The sequence below is a fragment of the Diabrotica undecimpunctata genome, chromosome 5, assembly GCF_040954645.1.
Source record: "Diabrotica undecimpunctata isolate CICGRU chromosome 5, icDiaUnde3, whole genome shotgun sequence".
In the NCBI taxonomy this organism is placed as follows: Eukaryota; Metazoa; Arthropoda; class Insecta; order Coleoptera; family Chrysomelidae; genus Diabrotica; species Diabrotica undecimpunctata.
The window spans coordinates 33,020,242-33,041,878 of NC_092807.1; the positions used below are offsets into that span (position 1 = coordinate 33,020,242).

General features: G+C 31.6%; 1 protein-coding gene across 1 annotated transcript in view; it reads right to left on the reverse strand.

Annotated features, from left to right (window-relative positions):
• Window positions 1-392: 392 nt before the first annotated feature.
• LOC140441261 (uncharacterized) overlaps window positions 393-21,637 on the reverse strand; it is a 540,998-nt gene continuing 519,753 nt past the window's right edge. Inside the window, exon 7 of the mRNA XM_072531871.1 lies at window positions 393-2,688. Coding sequence (XP_072387972.1) covers window positions 2,149-2,688 — 540 coding nt within the window. The 3' untranslated portion in view covers window positions 393-2,148. The remainder of the gene's footprint in view (window positions 2,689-21,637) is intronic.

A 21,637-nucleotide genomic window follows, 5' to 3' on the forward strand; every position in this document is an offset into this window, starting at 1 on the left:
TAAAGGAATTTTGGAAAACGTATTTATGCCAACTGACTGTGTGAAAAAATATTTGTTATTTTTATAAAAAATGAAAAATCGTTTATGGGGTGTGTGTGCCGGTCTTAAAGAAATATAGTTTTTGATCGCATTGAGAATGGTCTTTGCTTTGTTATCTACTATGGTAAATATTCTATTTGTGTGTGTTTTTAATAGTTTTATTGTGACAAGAAACTTTGACCCCAAGTCTTAAATGTTATTTGTTTCTAATTTCAATAGTTCGTCATTTCTTAACGCACCAGCCACTTTGAAAATCAATGCAACCTACAAAATTAAATGGTATGAAATATGATTATTAAATATATAAACTTAATTTACTGGTTTACCTTTATCATTAGAAACACGTCGTTAGGAGCATCAGAGATGAATTTCTGGACTTGTTCTTTTTCAAGTGTTTTTGATTTCTTTGGTACTCAACCTGTTCTTTTTTCTTGATAAACATAATTAACTTATTATATTTAGATATACCAATGTTTGACTTTAAACTTAAGGTTAATTTTAGCATCGAATATTTGGGCCACAAATTTGCTATTAGTCCTTTTTCGACAATGTTTGAAGAATATGTCAACAATACAGATACTGAATATCGTAATATTTTTCTCTCGTCACACCATGCAATAAATTCAGAGTATGTTTTTTCGTATAACACTCTGCTTTTTTCAGGCAGTAAACTTAAAGATATTTCATTTGCAATGTCTGCCATTTCTGGTGGAGTTAAATTAAACTCTTCGTCAATATCCATCTTTTGATTTTTTAAATACACAGAATTTCAAACAATAAAGTAAATAATGACATACGATGACAGATAGTAATAACAGCGGCTACTTTATTTTAAATTTTTTAGTGGGAATATAAAGAGGTATATGTTTGGTTGCCTACACCACAGGCCAATGACAATCACAGAGCGTTTAATTAATTTATGCAAGCAATGTATGTTGTGTTGCCTATAATGAAATCGTTCATTAATAGAAACTTCATTAATAGGGGTCATTAATCAATGATTTTGAGAGTGTTAAAATTGATCATAAATGGACGGTTGACGGAAAATAATATTTTATTATTATTTTAGTTGATTTTATCTTGTCTACCAGTCCAAAGGTAGACGTAGGTGCTGTCCCTTTGGATAACACGATAGTATATTAACAAACGCATGTTAATTTTAAAATGGTGCAACTTATAGGTTATACAAAATTCAAGATAATTCAAAACAGTCTGGTAAACACGTTGCACAAAAAGATTTTTTTCTTAGCATTATAATTTGTCTAATAAAAAAATGCAAAAGTAACATTTTGTGAAATGTCAGAGGTACACATTCTTACCCTATTAATTAGTCTTTCCTGGTTTTTGGGTATTGATCAAAAATATCATCCTTTACCTAACCTATCCAAGTGTTGCAAATATTTATTTTTCGGACATATCAACAACGAAATGCAGCTTCTTCAATGTCATTTACTAAAATTCGTATTTTTATTTTATTGTACATATTATATAGAAGTTAATTTTAGTTTGTTATTTATTTAAATACAGTTTTATTTATATTATTGGAATCTTGAAACTCAATATTAAAAATTTAAGTTTAATTTAAAATAGTAATTTTTATACGAGTTTTTGAGCCTCGAAAATGCGTATTTTAATATTTTTCAGGTTTTAAATCGCTTATAACTCGAAAAGTGTCAACTTTAGAATAAAAACGTGAGAGAATTTGAACATAGAAGATATGTTTAAAGGGGATATTTTTAAACAGAAAGGCGCAAAGAAACTGTATCAGAAGGTTTTTTCCTTACGGGGGCGGTCTCACAACCTGGACTATTATTCTGGTGCAATAGTTCTGGCAATCTATTGTAATGATCATCTAACATAGCTGTGGTTAGCTATCGTCGGTAATTTAAATCAAAGACCTGTAATAATTTTTGGTTTTTACTAAAATCTGTCAAGCTAAGTCATTTAACACTAAATATTTTTGTATATTTTTCAAATTCCTGTGGACACTTTGGCTTTTCTAAATTCTACCAAGGTGGATGGTTAAATCTAGAAAATGACAACCTTACTACCAGTCTGTCAGTATATTAGTTAATGATATTCTTAGGATCTAACTCCGACCAATTGATTCTAGTTCAAAACAGTTGTGTTCATATTGGTTATAAAATGCGGATGACCTCCGGCTTCACCGCTTTGTATAGAAAAGTGTCTGTAAGAAAGATATTCGGGCGGTAAAGGTTGGTCCCTCTTGACTGCTCTTCTTTGTTTCTTAATTTTGAGGTACCCGAGAATTGAAACAAGTCCAACAAACACCACAAAGCCCATACAACAGCCAATAATAAGTCCTAGTCGGCGAGTTAAGATAGATTGGGCACCCATAGAATGGTCTGGTAACATACCCATACCTACGTGCATACTGTCGGGTGCTCCCAATGTGTTTACTTCTGCACAGCGACTTGTGGGAGAGTCAACTAGTAATGGACGTATAATATCAGAAAATAGTTCCATATCGTTTGTGTCATTTTCTGGACGTCTTAGATATTGAGGAGCTTCTTTAAAGTTAAAAGCCCAATTTCCTAAGGCTAAAACACAGATGAGATACTTGGTGTCGGGAAAAAGCTTTGACAATTTCATGGAACGGGAGAAGCGATCCAGCTTTCTGCCTTTGATCTGAAACAAAAACAAAATGTTAATTCTTAAAAACTCAGCTACACTCTTTCATTAAATTTTTTAACATATCAATAAGAAATACATTTTGTTTATTAATATTGTTAGAAATATAGTACTTGGCAAATACAGTGTGAGTTTTCTCTTCCCTCCATACAAACAAATTGTTTGAAGTAGAAAAACTTTTTTATGACTTGTGTTAGTCATTCGGCCAGTTCGACCCAAATATTCACAAATTGTTATAAACAAGTTATAAAAAATAAAATAACGTTTCTTAAACGTCATTTTATATATATATATATATATATATATATATATATATATATATATATATATATATATATATATATATATATATATATATGTATACAAAACCACCAGTTTAATAGAGCTGCAGTCAGAAGGTTGGCCGAGATGTTAAAGAAACTCTCTTTTGACTTTTTGTCAAGCTTTCGGAATTGTTTTATTCCTTTTTCAAGACACTGTAATATAGATAAAAAAAAGTGTGTAAATATTATATATTATATAATACAATAAACTTTGACACTCAACATTAACAACACAAATATAAAATATAATAATGGTCAATACATTCTAAAAATTTTGGTAAGGATAGTAAAACTTAGTTTATTTCATAATGTCTTTTGATGGTGTGTTTTAACTTTGATACATAGAGAACAAAAAGAAAAAACAATATGAATAAAATGTAATTAGATGTTGTTATTACTGTATTTATTTTCAAAAACCAAGAGGCCCATATTGGGTAGTTTTAATTTTTAATTATTGAACCTGTCTTAATGGTATGCAACCAGTTATGCATACAAGAATATGTAAAGGTAAATATTTATTTAATTTTTGATGTTCATCCAGTAAATAACAATAAATGTTGCTCCATTTATCTATGTCAGACTTTTTATTTATGCAGGATATACTAGATTTTATGAAACACATTTCCAAGAAAACAGGTTTTGCATGGTTTTTTTCTTTTGCCAAAATACAGGAATCTTCGAAATGTACTCATGTTTCAGAATTATTGCATGTTCTGTGAGTGCATATGCATTTATGGTTTATTGGTTTTTATGTCACTACAATGTGAGATCACCCTACTGTGGAAATTACGAAATGATTCTACGATGTATACGTTGTTGCAATTGGCACAAGGTATACAATAAACAACATTCGATGACTCCTGTATTGTGAAAGGATCTTTTGTCTTTGTGTATAACTTCGATACCGTTTTCACATTCTTATTTGTAATTTTAAAGCCATTAACATTTTTGAAAATGTTCATTAGCTTAGGTGTCAGAACTGGAATGTAGGGTAAGAAAACATAAGTTATTTTAGATCGTATTACTGATGTGTTGTAGTTTAATGTCAATTGTCGGACCTTATTATTATGAAAATTTTGGTTGTCAGAAAATTGCGAAGGAAACGGAGAACCGAAAATGAGTTTATTTACAAGCCCGTTTATTTCCTATTAATACATTATCCACCTACTTGAAGAATAAAGAAAAAATTCTCAAAAGTGAAAGTGAGTGCGGTAAAGAACGAAAGAGGTTAAGGGAGCCAGACAATCCAAATTTAAACAGTTGTGATTTAAAATGGTTCAAACAAGCCAGGGATAAGAATATTTCCGTAAGTGGTCCTCTTATAAGAAGACCAAAGCTGAACAATTTCATTTAAATCCATTTGTGGAGAAAGTGGGGTAATTAATCAGCAAGAAGCCAACCAATAGAAAAAAATTTGGAGGAGATGATTCAGAATATAGATGAAAGAGATATCTTCAATGTTATCGAGATTTAAAAACGAAAAATACCACGAAGAAAACTAAGGAAAGAAAGAGTCACTTTCCTAATTAGTGCAAACATGGACGGATCAGAAAGGCTCCCGCTACTGATGATTTTCAAGTCGGCTCATCCGCGTTGTTTTAAGAACGTCAAATCAAAACCAGTGGAATATGTAAACAGCGCAAGTGCTTGGATGACTAGTGATCTTTTTGAGAAATGGCTGATGAAATTATACAAAAGTTCATAAAATAAAAAAGAAAAGTTATTTTGTTTATTGACAAATGTGCGCAGACAAGATTATCCTACCGATGGAACATGTAAAAGTTATTTTTTTTCCTACCAACATGACTTCATTTCTCCAACCTAAGCACCAGAGCATCATAAAAAATCTTAAACATTTTTACGAACGTTTTTTATTTAAAAACATATTATCAATATGGATAGATACGTTGCAGTATGTGGTAGATCATCGCTGAAGTGCTTAAGAATAATGATAAAAAACAAGAGATTAATGAAGACGGCGAGTCATCAGTTGCAGGGAAGTACATGGGAAAAATCGTTGAGTTAAATTTCGTTGCCCCATTTTTTTCGATTGACAAAATTCGGGCAAGAATAGGAAAGAAAACATCTGCAAACGATAAAAACGGTCCACCATTGTTGATTTTTATCGGTTTCAGATGTCTTTGTATTTTGTAGCTATATTTTTAATTCGAATTTTTGGATAATTTGCATTTTTTTTAACGGTCCACTCGTCGCGTAAATTGACTCTTCCAACTATTTCGTGTCGCTGCTCTCTTAACGCTCACTTTAGCATTGTATAAATAAAAAATAATATAACGCCAGTATAGAAGATTTTAGATACGCCAGTTTGTGTAAAGTATATTTGTGTAAACACTAAACATATTGAATCCAGAAATCTCTAGATAAATTATGTTCTGCTTAACACCAGCTTTATCTCCATATTTACCACAATTATTCAGGTAATTATTCTTCTTATAATTGGTTTAGATTTTAAAGAACAATATTTAAAAATATTATAAATAGTTTTTCTAGTAATATTTTGAATATTTCATACTAAGAATATTTTTTTTATCGTTACCTCTATTTTAGCACATTTTCATTTTTCTTGTAATTCAGGGGTTTCTTATATGTGTCGTAAACCAGGATTCCTTTGAGGCAAAAAATAATCCCATTAAAAATATTCTTTTTAAATTCTCGTGAAAAATATTCATCTTTCCGTCTGTCAAAAATAAAAAAGTACGATGAAGATATAAAACTTTTGGGAATTGGGAAGTTAGGCATTAATACACAGCCAAAATAATCGTTAGCCACAATTCACTGTCAGTCTTTTGTTTCTTTTGTTTGGTAAAGAAAAAAATGTCTTTAGTGGGTTTGCGTAACTTATCTTTTCACTGAAATACTTTTGTGTTGATTTCGATAAACTTAATGCTGTGTCAATCGGTTTATTGAGAGTTTCCCTTTGTTTCGTTATTTGTGTTAGTAATCAAGAATAAAAGAAATAAACGACCGAAAAGTTTTGTGCGTTATCAACTTTTCACGTGTATTGGTTTTTACTATGTTATGTTTGTTAAAGGGAGCCAGGGCAGTAATAATTTCACAAACTTATAGTGTTTTAGTAGTATTTTCCTAGCGTATTATACAGAGTCTTTTAAAAAAATTTAGATTAAAATGACCATGAAATCACTTATAGACTAACTTATAGAAAAGCTCATGAGACATTTTTAAGGAATCACATATAAATCAATATTACTATGTAATAACAACTGTAGAAACTATATGTCGTCAACTTTTATCGGTACAGGTGACTACCAAGCTAAGGTAATTTTACCACTCAAAGACAGGGAATTTTAGTCAAACATATTTGTACGTCATTTATAACTTATAACTACCAAAGAGAATTAAAATACTATTTATAAAAATAATACTTCAATCAACCATGGGAGCTTACAGTCTATGCTTCGCCTAGCTCAGTATCTCAAGTGTGAATTTGTCTTGTCTTAAACTAGGAATTAAACCATGAACCCTTAGCTGATAGCAAATAAAACAATTATTCAACTAGACATATTTATTTAAAATAAAAAAATAATATTTAAGTAGCAAAAAACAACCCTGCCAATGTTTTACAGCAAATAAAATTTGGACAATACTTATGGTATCATGGCATCGATGGACTACTTGCTACCAATTATCTGTGCTCTCCCAATTAGATAATAAGGTCATCCTGATAGCTGCAGTTAGGTCCTCCAGAGCATGTTGATCCATATATTCTTAACAATATTCTCCAATAAAGTCTTCTATACAGCCAATAGGTTCATAATACAGCCGATAAAACAGCCAATAAATTAAAATATAAGGAACAGCTTGTATTAGAGACACGTTAAAAGGGGGTTTAATTTCCTTGCCATTTTACAAAATTACAATTAAACATATAGCAGATGTCAAGGATAAAATAAAATAGAATTTCTATTAAATTTAGTTAAATTTTGTTACGATTACTTCTGTACAAAATTGAAAAAACGTGCCTTGAAAGAAGTAAGGTTATGAATATTAAAAATGATGGCAGAATTATAGAATCTAGATTACAATGAAAGTACTCACCCCAAGAGAATTCTGCAGACTATAAACTGAAGTTTATAATAATTTTTGCTTTCTTTTATAAATTTCAAAAACAGGCAAAAATTATATTCTCACTACGTTAGAAAAGTTGACTGACAGTAAGTATGGAGACTAAATTGAAATTTGCACAGATGACATAGGATGTATGCCTATGATGGAATTAGCTCTTCTGTCAACATAGAACAGAATATTTAGTCTACCGGACAGAACGAGAGAAGGCGAATATTTATTCTACGGGACAGAACGAGAAAGAAAAGACAGAGGGCGCCAACTACTTTTTAAAGAAAAAAATAGAAAAAAGAAACTGAAGGTTAAGGAATTAATAAATTATCTAATAAAGAAATTAAAATAAAATAATTATTTAAATATAAATTAATAAAGATGTGACGTTTATAACGTTACAAACTTGTTTTCTACACTGTAAAACTGGTGTTTTCTACAAAAATAATGACCTGCGACCTAATGCCGTGAAAACATATTGGTACCAGTAGCAGGGACAATCTTTTCGGTAAATTTTGACCCCTTTTTAGACAATTTGTTACAGTACGACAGTTATACATATAGTTTCGGTTCATTATTTAGATTTATTTTGTTACAGTGCCGTACATATCGGCTGATAAAGGGGAGACAAATTTAGGGCGCACACCTGTACTTTTAAGGAGTACAAATGAGGTGAATTGAGCCAATATGAAACTCACTGTTTTAAATTAAGTTGCATATTACAATTCAGGGATGTATACTCCAGCAAAGATATAACGAAATAAGTCATACGCGTTATATTGTAAGTTATCATATAATGTAGCTGCCCTTATTTTTATAAAAAACTTTAAATGGAGTATTACAAACGAACATCTAATATATCAATAAAATCTAAAACATTTTTCATAGTTTTTCTTGCTGTTCTGTCAATATATTACCCTATTATCTTTTTACTTTTTTTGTTTGAATTCCTTTTTTTCTCTTGTTCAGTTTCTAGTAAAATTTTCTCGACTCTATTTGCTAACTTGGATCTTATATTTCTTGAAGTTGTTTATTTATAGATTCTTTCTACTTTCTCTGGTGAATTTAATTTTCTTCTTTGCGTAGTTATTGATATTTCACTTCTGATTTTCGGCCTATTGCATCATCAAAATATGTTTTTTCCCTATTATTATCATCTGATATTCTTATTACTAATAACAGTAATTCGCTCTTGTTCTTCTTTGTTTACTTTTCGGGTCTAGTACTTATTTAGCTGCTTCTTTCATGATGTTCCTGCACTCTTCCCACTTTTCGTTTATGTTTTCGTGTTTAAGTGTGTGTTCTAGTTTGATGTTGTCTAGTATATTTTGTTTATATTCTCTATTTTTGTTTGTATTTTTAAGTCTTTCGACATCGTAACGTTCATGTTTAGAAAATATTTCCTTTTCGAAACGTATCAAATTCTGGCCCTTACCTTACTTCCGATCGAGTAGTGATCAGAACCCGCATTTGCTCCTCTTCTGGTGTGAAAGTTTATTATATTGGATTGGTGTCTTAAGTCTACAATAGAATGATCCATCATATTTACTGTAAGTTTGTCTGGTAATTTTCAGGTGCCTTTGTGTATATCTTTTCAAGCCAACTTAAAATTATAGCATCGATTCCAAAAAATAAACTACTATGAAAAAGAGGTCATTTAAAATAAGAGCTTTAAAAATATTTAAAATTAGTTATTTCTCAAACACCAAATTTTTTCATTTTGTTAAGCTGTGTTATTATTCCTGTTCCATATCATGCAAGTTAAACGTTTACTTTGTATTCCAGTACTTCCTTACGACATTATTTTTAGTTTTTTATTGACCCTTATTAAATGAAAGTGTTTGATCCGTAAAATAGTTTCGAAACACAATTCAGATAACTGCCTTAATCTGAGCCTTCTAAAAATTGCAAGGCATAGCCAGACGTTGATAAATATGTTAATAGAGACATGGGGAATCTAAAATTTGCATTCCACTACATGTCTCCTCAACTAAGCAGAAATCGTTAGCGAATTGGTTTCTTGTACTCATACAGAGTAGATCCGAATAAAATGAAAAAGGCAGTCAAGATTTCATTTCACGTACAAATCGTCTATGTATCTGTTTATACGTATTTCGCTTTAATAAAGCTCATCAGAACAGTTATTCATAGGCGTTCTCAACGTGAAAACTAATCTTTCCTGTCTTTAAGAAGCAACAATAAAATGGCTTCGAAACGAACGCAATAGCGACATCTGATGAGCTTTATTAAAGCGAAATACGTATAAACAGATACATAGACGATTTGTACGTGAAATGAAATCTTGACTGTCTATTTTATTTTATTCGGATCTACTCTATATGAGTACAAGGAACCAATTCGCTAACGATTTCTGCTTAGTTGAGGAGACATGTTGTGGAATGCAAATTTTAGATTCCCCGTGTCTCTATTAACATCTTTATCAACGTCTGGCTATGCCTTGCAATTTTTAGAAGGCTCAGATTAAGGCAGTTATCTGAATTGTGTTTCGAAACTATTTTACGGATTTAATATCAGATGTCGCTATTGCGTCCGTTTCGAAGCCATTATATTGTTGCTTCTTAAAGACAGGAAAGAATAATTTTCACGTTGAGAACGCCTATGAATAACTGTTCTGATGAGCCTTATTAAAGCGAAATACGTATAAACAGATACATAGACGATTTGTACGTGAAATGAAATCTTGACTGTCTTTTTCATTTCATGAAAGTATTTGCTTCGTTGTGTAGTTGCGGCAATCTGCTGATTCAACTGTTGATTCATGTGTTGTGTCTTTATTTTGCTGTGTTAATATATTTTGACACAATATCAGGACATTGATTAATTTCGTTATTAAATAGACTTCTCGCTTATTTGACACTCAAGAGAATTAAATTTTTTTGACATAAACTTTGAATCTCGATAAATGCGGTTCGATCTTTTTACTGCCGTAAACGCAATAAGTAGATTTAATTGCGGGGAGTACTTGACGCATGTTTTTAAAAGACATTATGTACATACAAACTAAACAAGCATCTGCGGTGGCTAGCACGTTTTCTATTGACAGACTAAATAATTGAATATCTTTCTGAAATAAAAAGAATATACTAATTTGTGTATTTTACATCTTTAGCTATATAGTCGACTTCCGCACATCCCCTCAGTCTATACATTATTATTGTGAATGAGAATTTATTTTATATACTAGATTTAAAGTATTATTTTCAATGATCGACTTCAAAATTTCCGAAAATGAATAATAGATACGTGATTTGGCTTACTTTTGACTAGTTACGACGCGTGATTTGCAATTTATAGTCTCATTTAATATTAACCAGACTATTGTGAAAACTATAAAGACAAAAATTGACAAGTGATAACTATGTGTGAATTATTAGTTTCGAGAATACCAGGGCAGCGAGTAGATACTTCATACTTTTTTTAACATAATCATATGTTTTTGAGTTGTTTGTGAAATTTCTCTTTTTTTTTCTTCCTTTTTGTTTGTTCTCCACTTTTAATTTTCTAAATTATATTTTATTTTACGTAAATTTAAAAATTTATTTTATGACCAAAGTCTCACATACCAGCCGGATAAAAAAATCCTTAGAAGCTAAATATTTATGTCCGGTTTTATATAAATTACAAACAGGTAAAGGTTTTTTTCAAATATTTGACATAACTATACATGGTCTATGGAACGTTACGGCCTTCTCCAGCTGATTCTCCAAGGGAAAGTAAATGGTAAGAGAGGGCCGGGAAGAAGACGCATTTCCTGGCTTCAAAATTTACGAAAGTGGTATAACACGACTACCACTTAACTGTTCCGCGCTGCAATAAACAAAGTAAAGATAGCCGTGATGATCGCCAACATCCGGAACGGATAGGCACTTAAAGAAGAAGATACATGGTCTATGTGGACGAAAGTTAAGTACCCCCTTGGTAGCGAACGTGTCCAGTAACAACTAGTGTTAGGACAGGTGTGACAAAGACTGATAAATTTTAAGTGAAACTAGGATTGTACTAAGACGAATGATAATAGCGAAACTATGAATGGTGCTTCATGTATGCTGATAATGTAGTATTAGTAGGAAATTATTAAAGCGACTGAAACAGTGAAGACAAACAGTTGAGGAAAACGTTTTTAAAACTTAATAGGACAAAATGAGGTGCATAGTGCAAGAGTGGTCTAACTGGTAAAAACTGATTTTGAGAAAAAGACGATTTAAGTTTTATTTAATTTTACCGCTCTCTGTTTCTCCGAGAATTATTAATCTTAGTTTTCAAATTCATTACCTTAAATTAAGTTAGTAAATTTCATTTTACATTAATATAACACAAAAGGAAAATCTTCAAAATCTTTTTGGAAAAAGAATTGTAGGCCACTCTCGCATTAATATTATATAAATAAAAAAAATGAACTGCGTTTTTGCATAAAATATATTTTTACAATACTTGTATACAAACAATTAACAAAAGTCAAAACAATGCCCTTAACTAATTTTTTTTATAAACATTTATTCCACCAGTTGTTCGGAATCTTCTATAGCGTAAAACACATTACATTCTCCATCATCATTATTTTGTATACGTTGATCTAACTTTTTAACATTTAGATTGTTATAACAGTTATGTAAATAAGGTAGTATATACAGCAACAAATCTTCAGTGACTTCAAAGCTTCAATGACTCTGCATTTTGGGTATAAAGTGGAAGTTTTCTGAGAAGAAGAAGAAGAAACGTAGATGTATTGCCTTTCATAATGTCTATGTGTTTAAATATAACCTCCGGAATGTAAGATTCTTTATAATACAATTATAGTGGTTCAGTTAAAAAGTATCGCAACCATTGCATTTTTAAACAGTTGACCGATTTACCCTCGATAGTCTTTTAACGATTAGTAATGGTTTTCTCTAATGGAACACTACTCACGAAATCGTTGCCGATCATTTCTACTAAGTACTGTGAATGGTTTTTGTTTTTTGGCTGTCCTAATGACTCTGGTCCAATATCCGGGTACATCATCATCAGTTGGCGCTACAGCCCTTCGTGAGCCTTGGCCTGCTTTAAAACATTCTTCCATCCTTCCCTATCGAGTGTCTGTCTTCTCCAGCCCCTTACTCCAATCTCCCTTAGATCTTCCTGTACATCGTCCAGATATCTGAGTTGAGGTCGCCCCCTTCTTCTTCTTCCGACCGGCCTGTTTAGCATAGTTATTTTAGTAGGATCACTCTCATCCATCCGCATAACGTGGCCCACCCACCTTTGGCGGTTTATTTTGATGGTCTTCACAATATCTGCATCACCAAAAAGTCTATAGAGTTCAAAGTTATATCGCCTTCTCCACAGACCCTGTTTATTTACTCCGCCATATATGGTCCTCAATACTTTTCTTTCAAAGACTCGCAGTAACTCTTCATCTCGGGTCGTCATTGCCCATGTTTCCGATCCGTATGTGAGCACTGGTCGTATTATTGTTTTATAAATATGGGTACATAAATATCAATAAAAGTTTCTTGTTCTTCTCTATGATCCCAAAGTCACGGTCACAGGCTAAATATGAATGCCCTGACACCAAAAATTTATGGTCAATTTGCTGCACTTTTTATATCTTGTTTTGTATAATGTGATTACAAAATAGAGACATTTTAATGTTCCTACTTACCCTCTACATTGGTTACATAGATTGGCTACATAAAATGCATTAATATATTAATTAATACATAATTAATACATTGGCTACATAATTAATTTTAATGTGTTAACATAGGTTTTGACTTAATGCTGTATACAATATCCAATCTCTTGAGGTCCTCTAGATGCTATGGCTTCATGCCAAATGTACATGTGGGCCTGATTACTTGACAAGTTGTGGATACCTATGTAAGCAGTATATGCACAACTGTCTTTTGTAGTAACATACCCCAGTTAAAAGATGAGGTCTAGGTAATGTAGACATGAGATCAAAGGCTATTACAGTGACATCGTTTTCAGCTATTTTACCCAATTCCGAATCCAATGTCATCCCAGCACGTGCGCTTTCTGCCTTTCGAAGATGCAATTCTTTTTCTAACTTTAAACATGCCAAAGTAAGTTCAGAAGATTTTGTTTTTATTTTTTGCTTAAATTCGTCACATTTTCTACAACTGTCAGAGACAGGCGCATGAAAAGTTACATTAATTTTTTTCTAAAAACATCGCTAAAAACAAATTGTGACGCAGGATCATTTGTTTCTTGTTTGTATAGGGAATATATATTTGACAAATTTAAAGTGGGAGCTAAATAACAAAGATTGGGATTATTTTTTTCTAGAATAATGTGACTGATATTTTGGGAACCTCGAAATAAAATGAAAAATATTGTCAAGTTTCTTCTGCCTTGTTTTATTATGAGGGTTTTTTTCGTCTTTTATCCTTAGAAGGTGTACCACCTTGCTGTTTATTACGCAAAGCACGTGTAAGTCGACCAACTAAAACTCTAAAGACGTTTTTAAAAACTCCTTGCAAACTGGAATATCTAGCCCTGTTTCTCTTGTCAAATAATATTTTCTTGTATATTTTCTGGAGTCACTTTGAGCAGTATTGTTTAATTTTAAAGTAAGTTTGATTTGGCCACATAAGTAAGATGTCTGTAAATCATAATTGGCGAGTTCATAAAAATTTTTAAAACTTTGTTTCACGCTGTTAAAGAGTAATGAGTTTATAACAATCTTTAAAATAACGACAGTTGGATGCATCAAACTTTTTGGCAGCAACTACATTACCCTTAATGTTTGTATACTCACGTCCACTATTTCCTAATATTTTTCTTATATTATGTTGCCATTGACTTTGATCTACTGAAATGCAAGCACCACGTTTCTTACTTCTTACAATTTTTCCAAGATTAGCAATATCGTTAGACTGAAAATTGCTTTGTAAATTCTCATCAGTCACCAATACATTTTCATTTTTACCTAAAACCAGATGTCACCTTCTATAGAAAATATCAAAAAAGCTCCAGAGTATAATTTAATATCGGGAAAAATCTGCAAAAATTTACCCGAAGACGGATTTCGGCTGGTTATGTACATATTTAACGCTATACTAAAGTTATGCTCTTTTCCATTTCAATGGAAAATGGCACAAATTATTCTAATACCGAAACCAAATAAAGATCCACACGAACTATCATCCTATCGTCCAATCAGTTTGCTTCCCATTATCTCCAAGATATTTGAGAGGATACTCCTTCAAAGAATGAATTCTATAATCGACAGACAAAAATTAATACCTGATTATCAGTTTGGATTCAGGCAACAACATGGAACAATTGAGCAGGTACATAGAGTTGCCAAAGTAGCAAGAGATGCAATTGAAAAGAAAGAATACTGCACTGCAGCCTTTTTGGATGTCTCACAAGCGTTTGATAAAATATGGCATGAGGGGCTGCTACCTAAAATAAAAACTCACTTTCCTCATTGTCTGTATGCACTTCTGAGATCCTATCTTACCAATCGATACTTTTAGGTCAGATACAATGAAGCAGTTTCAAACATATCTCCAATTCTATCGGGAGTACCTCAGGGGAGTATATTGGGACCAACTTTATACTTACTCTATATGGCAGATATTCCCACAAGTCTAAACAGCACAATTGCTACCTATGCAGATGATACTGTGATAATGGCTTCTAGCTCGGTTCTTAAAAATGGCAAAAACTTAAAAATTCATTTAAATGAACTAGAGAAATGGTTAAAACTGTGGCGAGTTAAAGTAAATAGCAGCAAATCAGCACATATAACATTTACTTTACGAAAAGAGAGTGTACCATCTGTGTGCATAAACAATACCATAATACCCAAAAAAGTGATGTTAAATACTTGGGAGTATATTTTGACTGCCAACTAAATTGGGGAAAGCACATCTGGATAAAGCGACTGCAACTAGGAAAATGTATTGGTTCTTGAACCAAAAATCCAAATTGAGTCTACATAATAAATTATTACTGTATAAATGTATTCTAAAGCCAGTTTGGACCTACGGTATACAAATATGAGGTACAGCATCTAATTCTCACTTACTGAAACTTCAGTGTTTCCAATCTAAAGTTTTGAGACATATTACCAATGCACCGTGGTATGTGCCCAATTATGTTATACATCGAGAGCCGATTCAAAATATTAAAGACACCGTTGTCTCACTCAGTGGCACTTACAAAAATAGACTACTAGAATGAACCATCCAAATACGCTTGCCGAAGACCTACTGAAGCGACCGAGGACAGGATGACTAAAACGCCATGATCCCTTAGACCTTTCTACGCCTTTACATACATAAACGTATACTCTATCATTTTATAGCTACAACTGATACTATACATACCTATAACTAATAAGTGTGTGTGTATTGTAATTATTGCCATTTTTTTAATATGTTAGTAAATGTCTTTGTAAAGTGTTATTGATATTTCAAATATTTATATACAGGGTGTTTCAAAAAAAGGTAACCCCGTCTCTAGGATAGGTAAAAAACAGAAAAATAATTGGGGTTTGATCAGTAAAAAAATTTGTAACGCCATCTGTTTTCAAGATACAGGGCGTTGAAGAAAAAAAAATTTTACGCATTTTTTACGATTTTGCCGAAACTACTCTCAACATTGTAATGAAATTTTATACGAATATGTTTTGGAAGCTGATACATCCCATGAATTTGTTTTTATATCTGATTCCCATAGAGGGCGCTAGCTACACGAATCGTACTAAGTATTAGTCAATATAACTTTATTAAGAGTATAATTAATAATCAAAATTTCAAGTAAACTTAAACATCATTCAATTTTACACGAAAAAGGTACTCTTGGTAAAACTCGATACTGTGTACTGTTTTCGGAATATTTTGATTTGAAAATTATGAAGTAATAATTGATGCTGGTAGTAATGATAAAGTTCTAATAGGTATACCTCTATTTTATCCTAGTGTGCCATGGAAATCTGACATTTATTGATTGTTATGACGATAAATCAACAATAATTAGAGTTTTGAAACCTTGTTATTTGTAAAATCAAATCAAAATGTACTCATATGTTGAATACACTAACATGTTATTAACCTTAGGCGAATGTTTAGGATGTTCTAGTGCAGCTGTGACACGTTATGCAGAAAAGTTTTCTAGAAGAAACTTACCAAGTAAAAAAACATTTAGAGCCGTTGAACGACGTTGTCGAGAAACTGGGAATTTGAGACCAAATAAAATAAATTCTGGTAGACCAAGAACAACAAGAACAATTAATAAAGAAAATAATATTTTAAATTTACTTGATCAAGATCCAACAGTTAGCGTAAGGAATATAGCAAGACAAATAAATACTTCTTCTTCAAGTACTTGACGGATAGATACTGAAAGAACAGCAATTACATCCTTATCAATACAGACAAGTCCAAGAGCTCTTGCCAGATGATCTACCGGTTAGAGTGGATTTTTGTGAAACATTGCAACAAAGGACAGCCCACAATCCAAATTTTTTAAAATGCATTCATTTTACGGACGAGTCCACCTTTACGCGACAAGGTATGTTTAACTCCCATAATGCACACTACTTGTGTGATGAGAATCCACGAGTCAAAAGGGTATCACATTACCAACACTTATTTAAAGTTAATGTTTGGGCAGCAACTTTAGGTAACAAATTACTATTATAGGTTATCATATTCTACCGGGAAATTTAAATGGTAATATGTATCTTGATTTTTTAAACAATTCCTTATTCGAGATAGAAGATTTAACGCTAAACGAGCCTCCTTATTCATGCGATTTTAACTCTTTGGACTACGCAGTTTGGTCGTATATTAAGGAAAAAGTCTATGCTACAGAGGTAAATTCACGCCAAGAATTGGAAGAAAGATTTCAACGTCAATTTCATGACATCATAGCTGATCCCCTACCATTTAGAAGGTTAATGGAATCTTTAGAAAAAAGAATAGACTTGTGTATTCGCGAAAACGGAGGCCATTTTGAACACTTACTGTAATTGAATTTTATTTTATGTTCTTAGTCATTAATTTAATTTTCTTTTTGTGAGTTTTGTTTAATTACTAACTATTTTATACCAGCATCAATTATTACTTCATAATTTTCAAATCAAAATATTCCGAAAACGGTACACAGTATCGAGTTTTACCAAGAGTACCTTTTTCGTGTAAAATTGAATGATGTTAAGGTTAACTTGAAATTTTAATTAATAATTATACTCTTAAAAAAGTTATATTGACTAATACTTAGTACGATCCGTTTAACTAGCGCCCTCTATGAGAATCAGATATAAAAACAAATTCATGGGATGTATCAGCTTCCAAAACATATTCGTATAAAATTTCATTACAATGTTGCCAGTAGTTTCGTCAAAATCGTAAAAAATGCGTAAAATTTTTTATTCTTCAACGCCCTGTATCTTGAAAACGGATGGCGCTATAAAAATTTTTTACTAAGCAAATCCCAATTATTTTTCAGTTTCTTACCTACCCTAGAGACGGGGTTACCTACCTTTTTTTGAAACACCCTATATATTAGAAATTTATCTTAAAGGATTTTTGTCACTAGACGGATCTGCCCTATGTTAATTACGTGATAAACTTATTGATTATTGTTTTTATTGTAAAAACAGATTACAATAAATAAAGGATGTACCAAAAAAAATTTTTACCTAAAACAAAGTATACTAGTTTTTCGCAAACGATTATAATAAGAATCAAATATTTTTCTCTTCTTCTACGGCACTACAGCCCAAATTGAGCCTTGACCAACTTTATTTTTGCCTCCACCCTTGCTTGTCTGTGGCTGATCTTCTCCATACACAAACTTCTAAAAGTGCTTGTGCGTCGCTGTTTACTGTAATAATAATCATATACTTTTTTACAACTATGGTTCATCAATACTAGAGATATCACTGTCATCAAAGGTATTATTGCTTTTGCCTGAAAGAGAGAAGTTACAATAATTCAGGTGTGTGTTAATAAATACTTTTTAACACCTTATTCCAAAATATCTACTTTTAATAATTACTTAAGAAAATGATCTGAATAATATATCCACCTGATGTGGATGGAATATCCGTTACATAACTTCCAAATAACGAAAGACAAACAATTAAAACGTACACGAGCTGTTAAAAATGAAATAATAATTTTAAGGTTAAAAGATAGGCCACAAGTGCACACGAGAAACTGAAACACATCGAAAGGTATAAACGTTGGGCTATTACTGCACGACCTTCTACGCCAAAGTGACCTTGATCATTCCTCTATCGGCATTTTAATGCAATCGATGTGGGCCACTATTGCACACGATAGAATAATACAAATACTAACGCTTGGTGTTATTAACTCAAATATCATTTTTTTTTTTAGTTAGGCCACTCTTGCACTATGCGCCTCAAATATAGTATTTGTATTGTTCATTTAAAGATAGAGTTACTACAAATAAAATGATATCTTTGCAATTACTGTGTAAAGTCATAATTTTATGTACTTATGATCTGTAGTGGAAATAAGTTGGATGGATGTAGTGGAAAAAAGCGACTGGTGTGTTGTTTGACAAAAAAATTTAAATAAAAATGAACATAAATTTCTATAAAATATTCATAAGACCCGCTATGATAAAAGTAACTAAATGTTAAAAAGTTAAAAAGAACGAGGAACAACAAATGCATGTTGTGCACATGAGAATGCTTAGGTGGATGAGTAGTGTAACCAAAAAGGACCAAATTAAGAATGATTATATTAGGGGAAGTATAGGGATGGCACTAATTGAGACGGTAATCACCCAATACAAAGAATTGTTGATCTGTGGATTCCTGGAGGGAGTAGGAGAGGAGAACCAAAGAAGACCTATGGGGAGACGCTTAGGCAGAATATGTATGTAAAGGAGATTGTTATTGATCTGACCCAAATAGAAACTTCTGGACAACTGTAAATGGGAAGTCGACCCCTCATAGAAGTAAAAACAAAGAAAATAACGATATAAAGAAATATTACAGATAAGCATATTTTAATTTCCTCAAAGAGATCAAAAAATATTATTAAAAATAGTTCACAAATCTTTTACTATGCAAAACTAACTTTTATCACGTTCAAATTTCTAAAATTATTATTTTATGTAATCCACAAATTATAAATTGCCCAGCTATATTTAAGTAGCTTGTCATAGATTTGACAAATGTGCTTTCTTGGTGAAAATTTTTTGATGAACGTATCTATTGTAAATTTAATTTTTGAGCAGCTGCCTAAAACAAGGAAAAAACGTTAAGATACTGAGTAGGTACTCAGTGTACTTTAATTTTTATATAATCAACGTAAAATATGGCCAGTTATAATATAAAATACTGTAATTTTTAACAATATTTAATGACCACATCATTTATTACAATTTTCAAATCATTAAATATTTCATTATTGGGTATCTATGACTTGGGTAAGTTGACAATTATTGAATATAATTAAAATTGTACAGAATTTCATTAAACAATTTTAATAATAGAATATTAATAACGCAACCTCCAGTATATTATATCAAGACCACAATTACAAATAACGGGCGTGAAAATGTACTATCAGAGAGATATTACGGTCCAATTTGTATTATTTATTTATGATATATTAATATTAATTTTAAATTCAATTCAATTGTTTTTGTGTTAAAAAAGTTTTTCCAAATTACATTACAAAATTAAAGAAACGTTTATTGGATAAGACAGTTTTTAGAATAGTTTTTTTTTAAATGTTTAGCAGCAATTTATAATAAAAACTAATTTTATTTGCTCTTGAAAATAATAATTGTAACTACAATTAAAAACTCTAGATAATAAATAGTTAGCCAATAGCCCTTTTTATTGACTCCAACCCATCCAAAACATATTTATATATTTTTTCCAAACGAGTCACAAGTAATTCTTTTTTCTTATATATATATATATACATATATATATATATATATATATATATATATATATATATATATATATATATATATATATATATATATATATATATATATATATATATATATATATATATGACCACTGCCACCCGTAATAGCCAACCTTTTTATGCAAGATATGGAATTAAAAGCAATAGAAACAGCAGAGCATAAACTCAAACTGTGGCTTAGGTATGTTGACGACACATTTATTATCTGGACGCATGGAGAAGAGAAACTTAATAAATTCCTACAACACATTAACAATATCCATCCAAAAATACAGTTAACCATGGAACGGGAGAATAACCAACAACTTCCATTCCTAGATGTGTTAGTTATTAAGAAAGAAGATGGAAGCATAACACATACAGTATACCGAAAACCAACCCATACTGACAGGTACTTACACGCAGACTCACACCATCATCCTGCACAATTAAATTCGGTAATAAAAACCTTAATAACAAGATCTGAGAAACTGGCATATGAGAACCATAAGAATGAAGAAATGCACAAAGTCAAAACAGCTCTAAGAAAAAATGGTTTCTTCATGTTCACGATTGAAAAAGCACAGAAATCCCGAAACAACAACAAAGATCCAGAAAAAGAAGAAAAACCAGTCGGTAAAACTATCCTGCCCTATATAATGGGTACGACAGACAAAATCAGCAGAGTTCTAAGAAAAAACAAAATAGAAACTATTTTTAACACCGACAGAAAAATCGCGACCATATTACCATCAGCAAAAACAAAAGTTGCATTGGAAAATCAAGGCGTATACAGGATCCCGTGTGAAGACTGCGATAAATCGTACATCGAACAAACAAATCGAAGGATACAGATCGAAACGCCATTGAAAGAAAAGAGAAAACTTCATCCCTAGCACAACATGTCATAAACACAGGACACAAAATAGACTTAAGTGGAACAACAATGCTAGCCAACATCGAAAATAAGGCCAAACGTGTAATCAGGGAAGCCAGAGAGATCGAAAAACATCCAAAAAATTTAAACACCAGAGATGATGCCCAAAGACTCCCAAATACGTGGAAAACAATTCTGCAGAAAAACGTAGAAATTAAAATAGCGAAGAAGACTACGCCCACTCTGACAAGAAGCGCAACAAGATATTTAAACTCAGTGTGCAGCGATCGAGAAATCAGTTCGCCTGGAACATCAAGAAGAAGCAGAACTAATCTGACTTGACAATGGCAAGTGTGACCTTGCCGAAACGTCGCCAAAACAATGGTTTTTCTAAAAACCAAAAATATTTAACGCGGAGTCAAACCCGGAAAACAACTGAAAACACATATAGCTCCCGCGGAAATTTCAAATTCAATATATATATATATATATATATATATATATATATATTGATTTATAGTATCAGCAATCGGTTAGGAAATAAAACTCTATTTGTTCAGTCTCAATATTTCGTCACGATTTTGTGACTTCTATTATATGTAAACAAAGTGAATAGTGTAACTGAACAAATAGAGTTTTATTTCCTGACCGATTGCTGTTACCATAAATCAATATTTAAAACAGTACGGTCGAAAAATAATTTAAAATATATA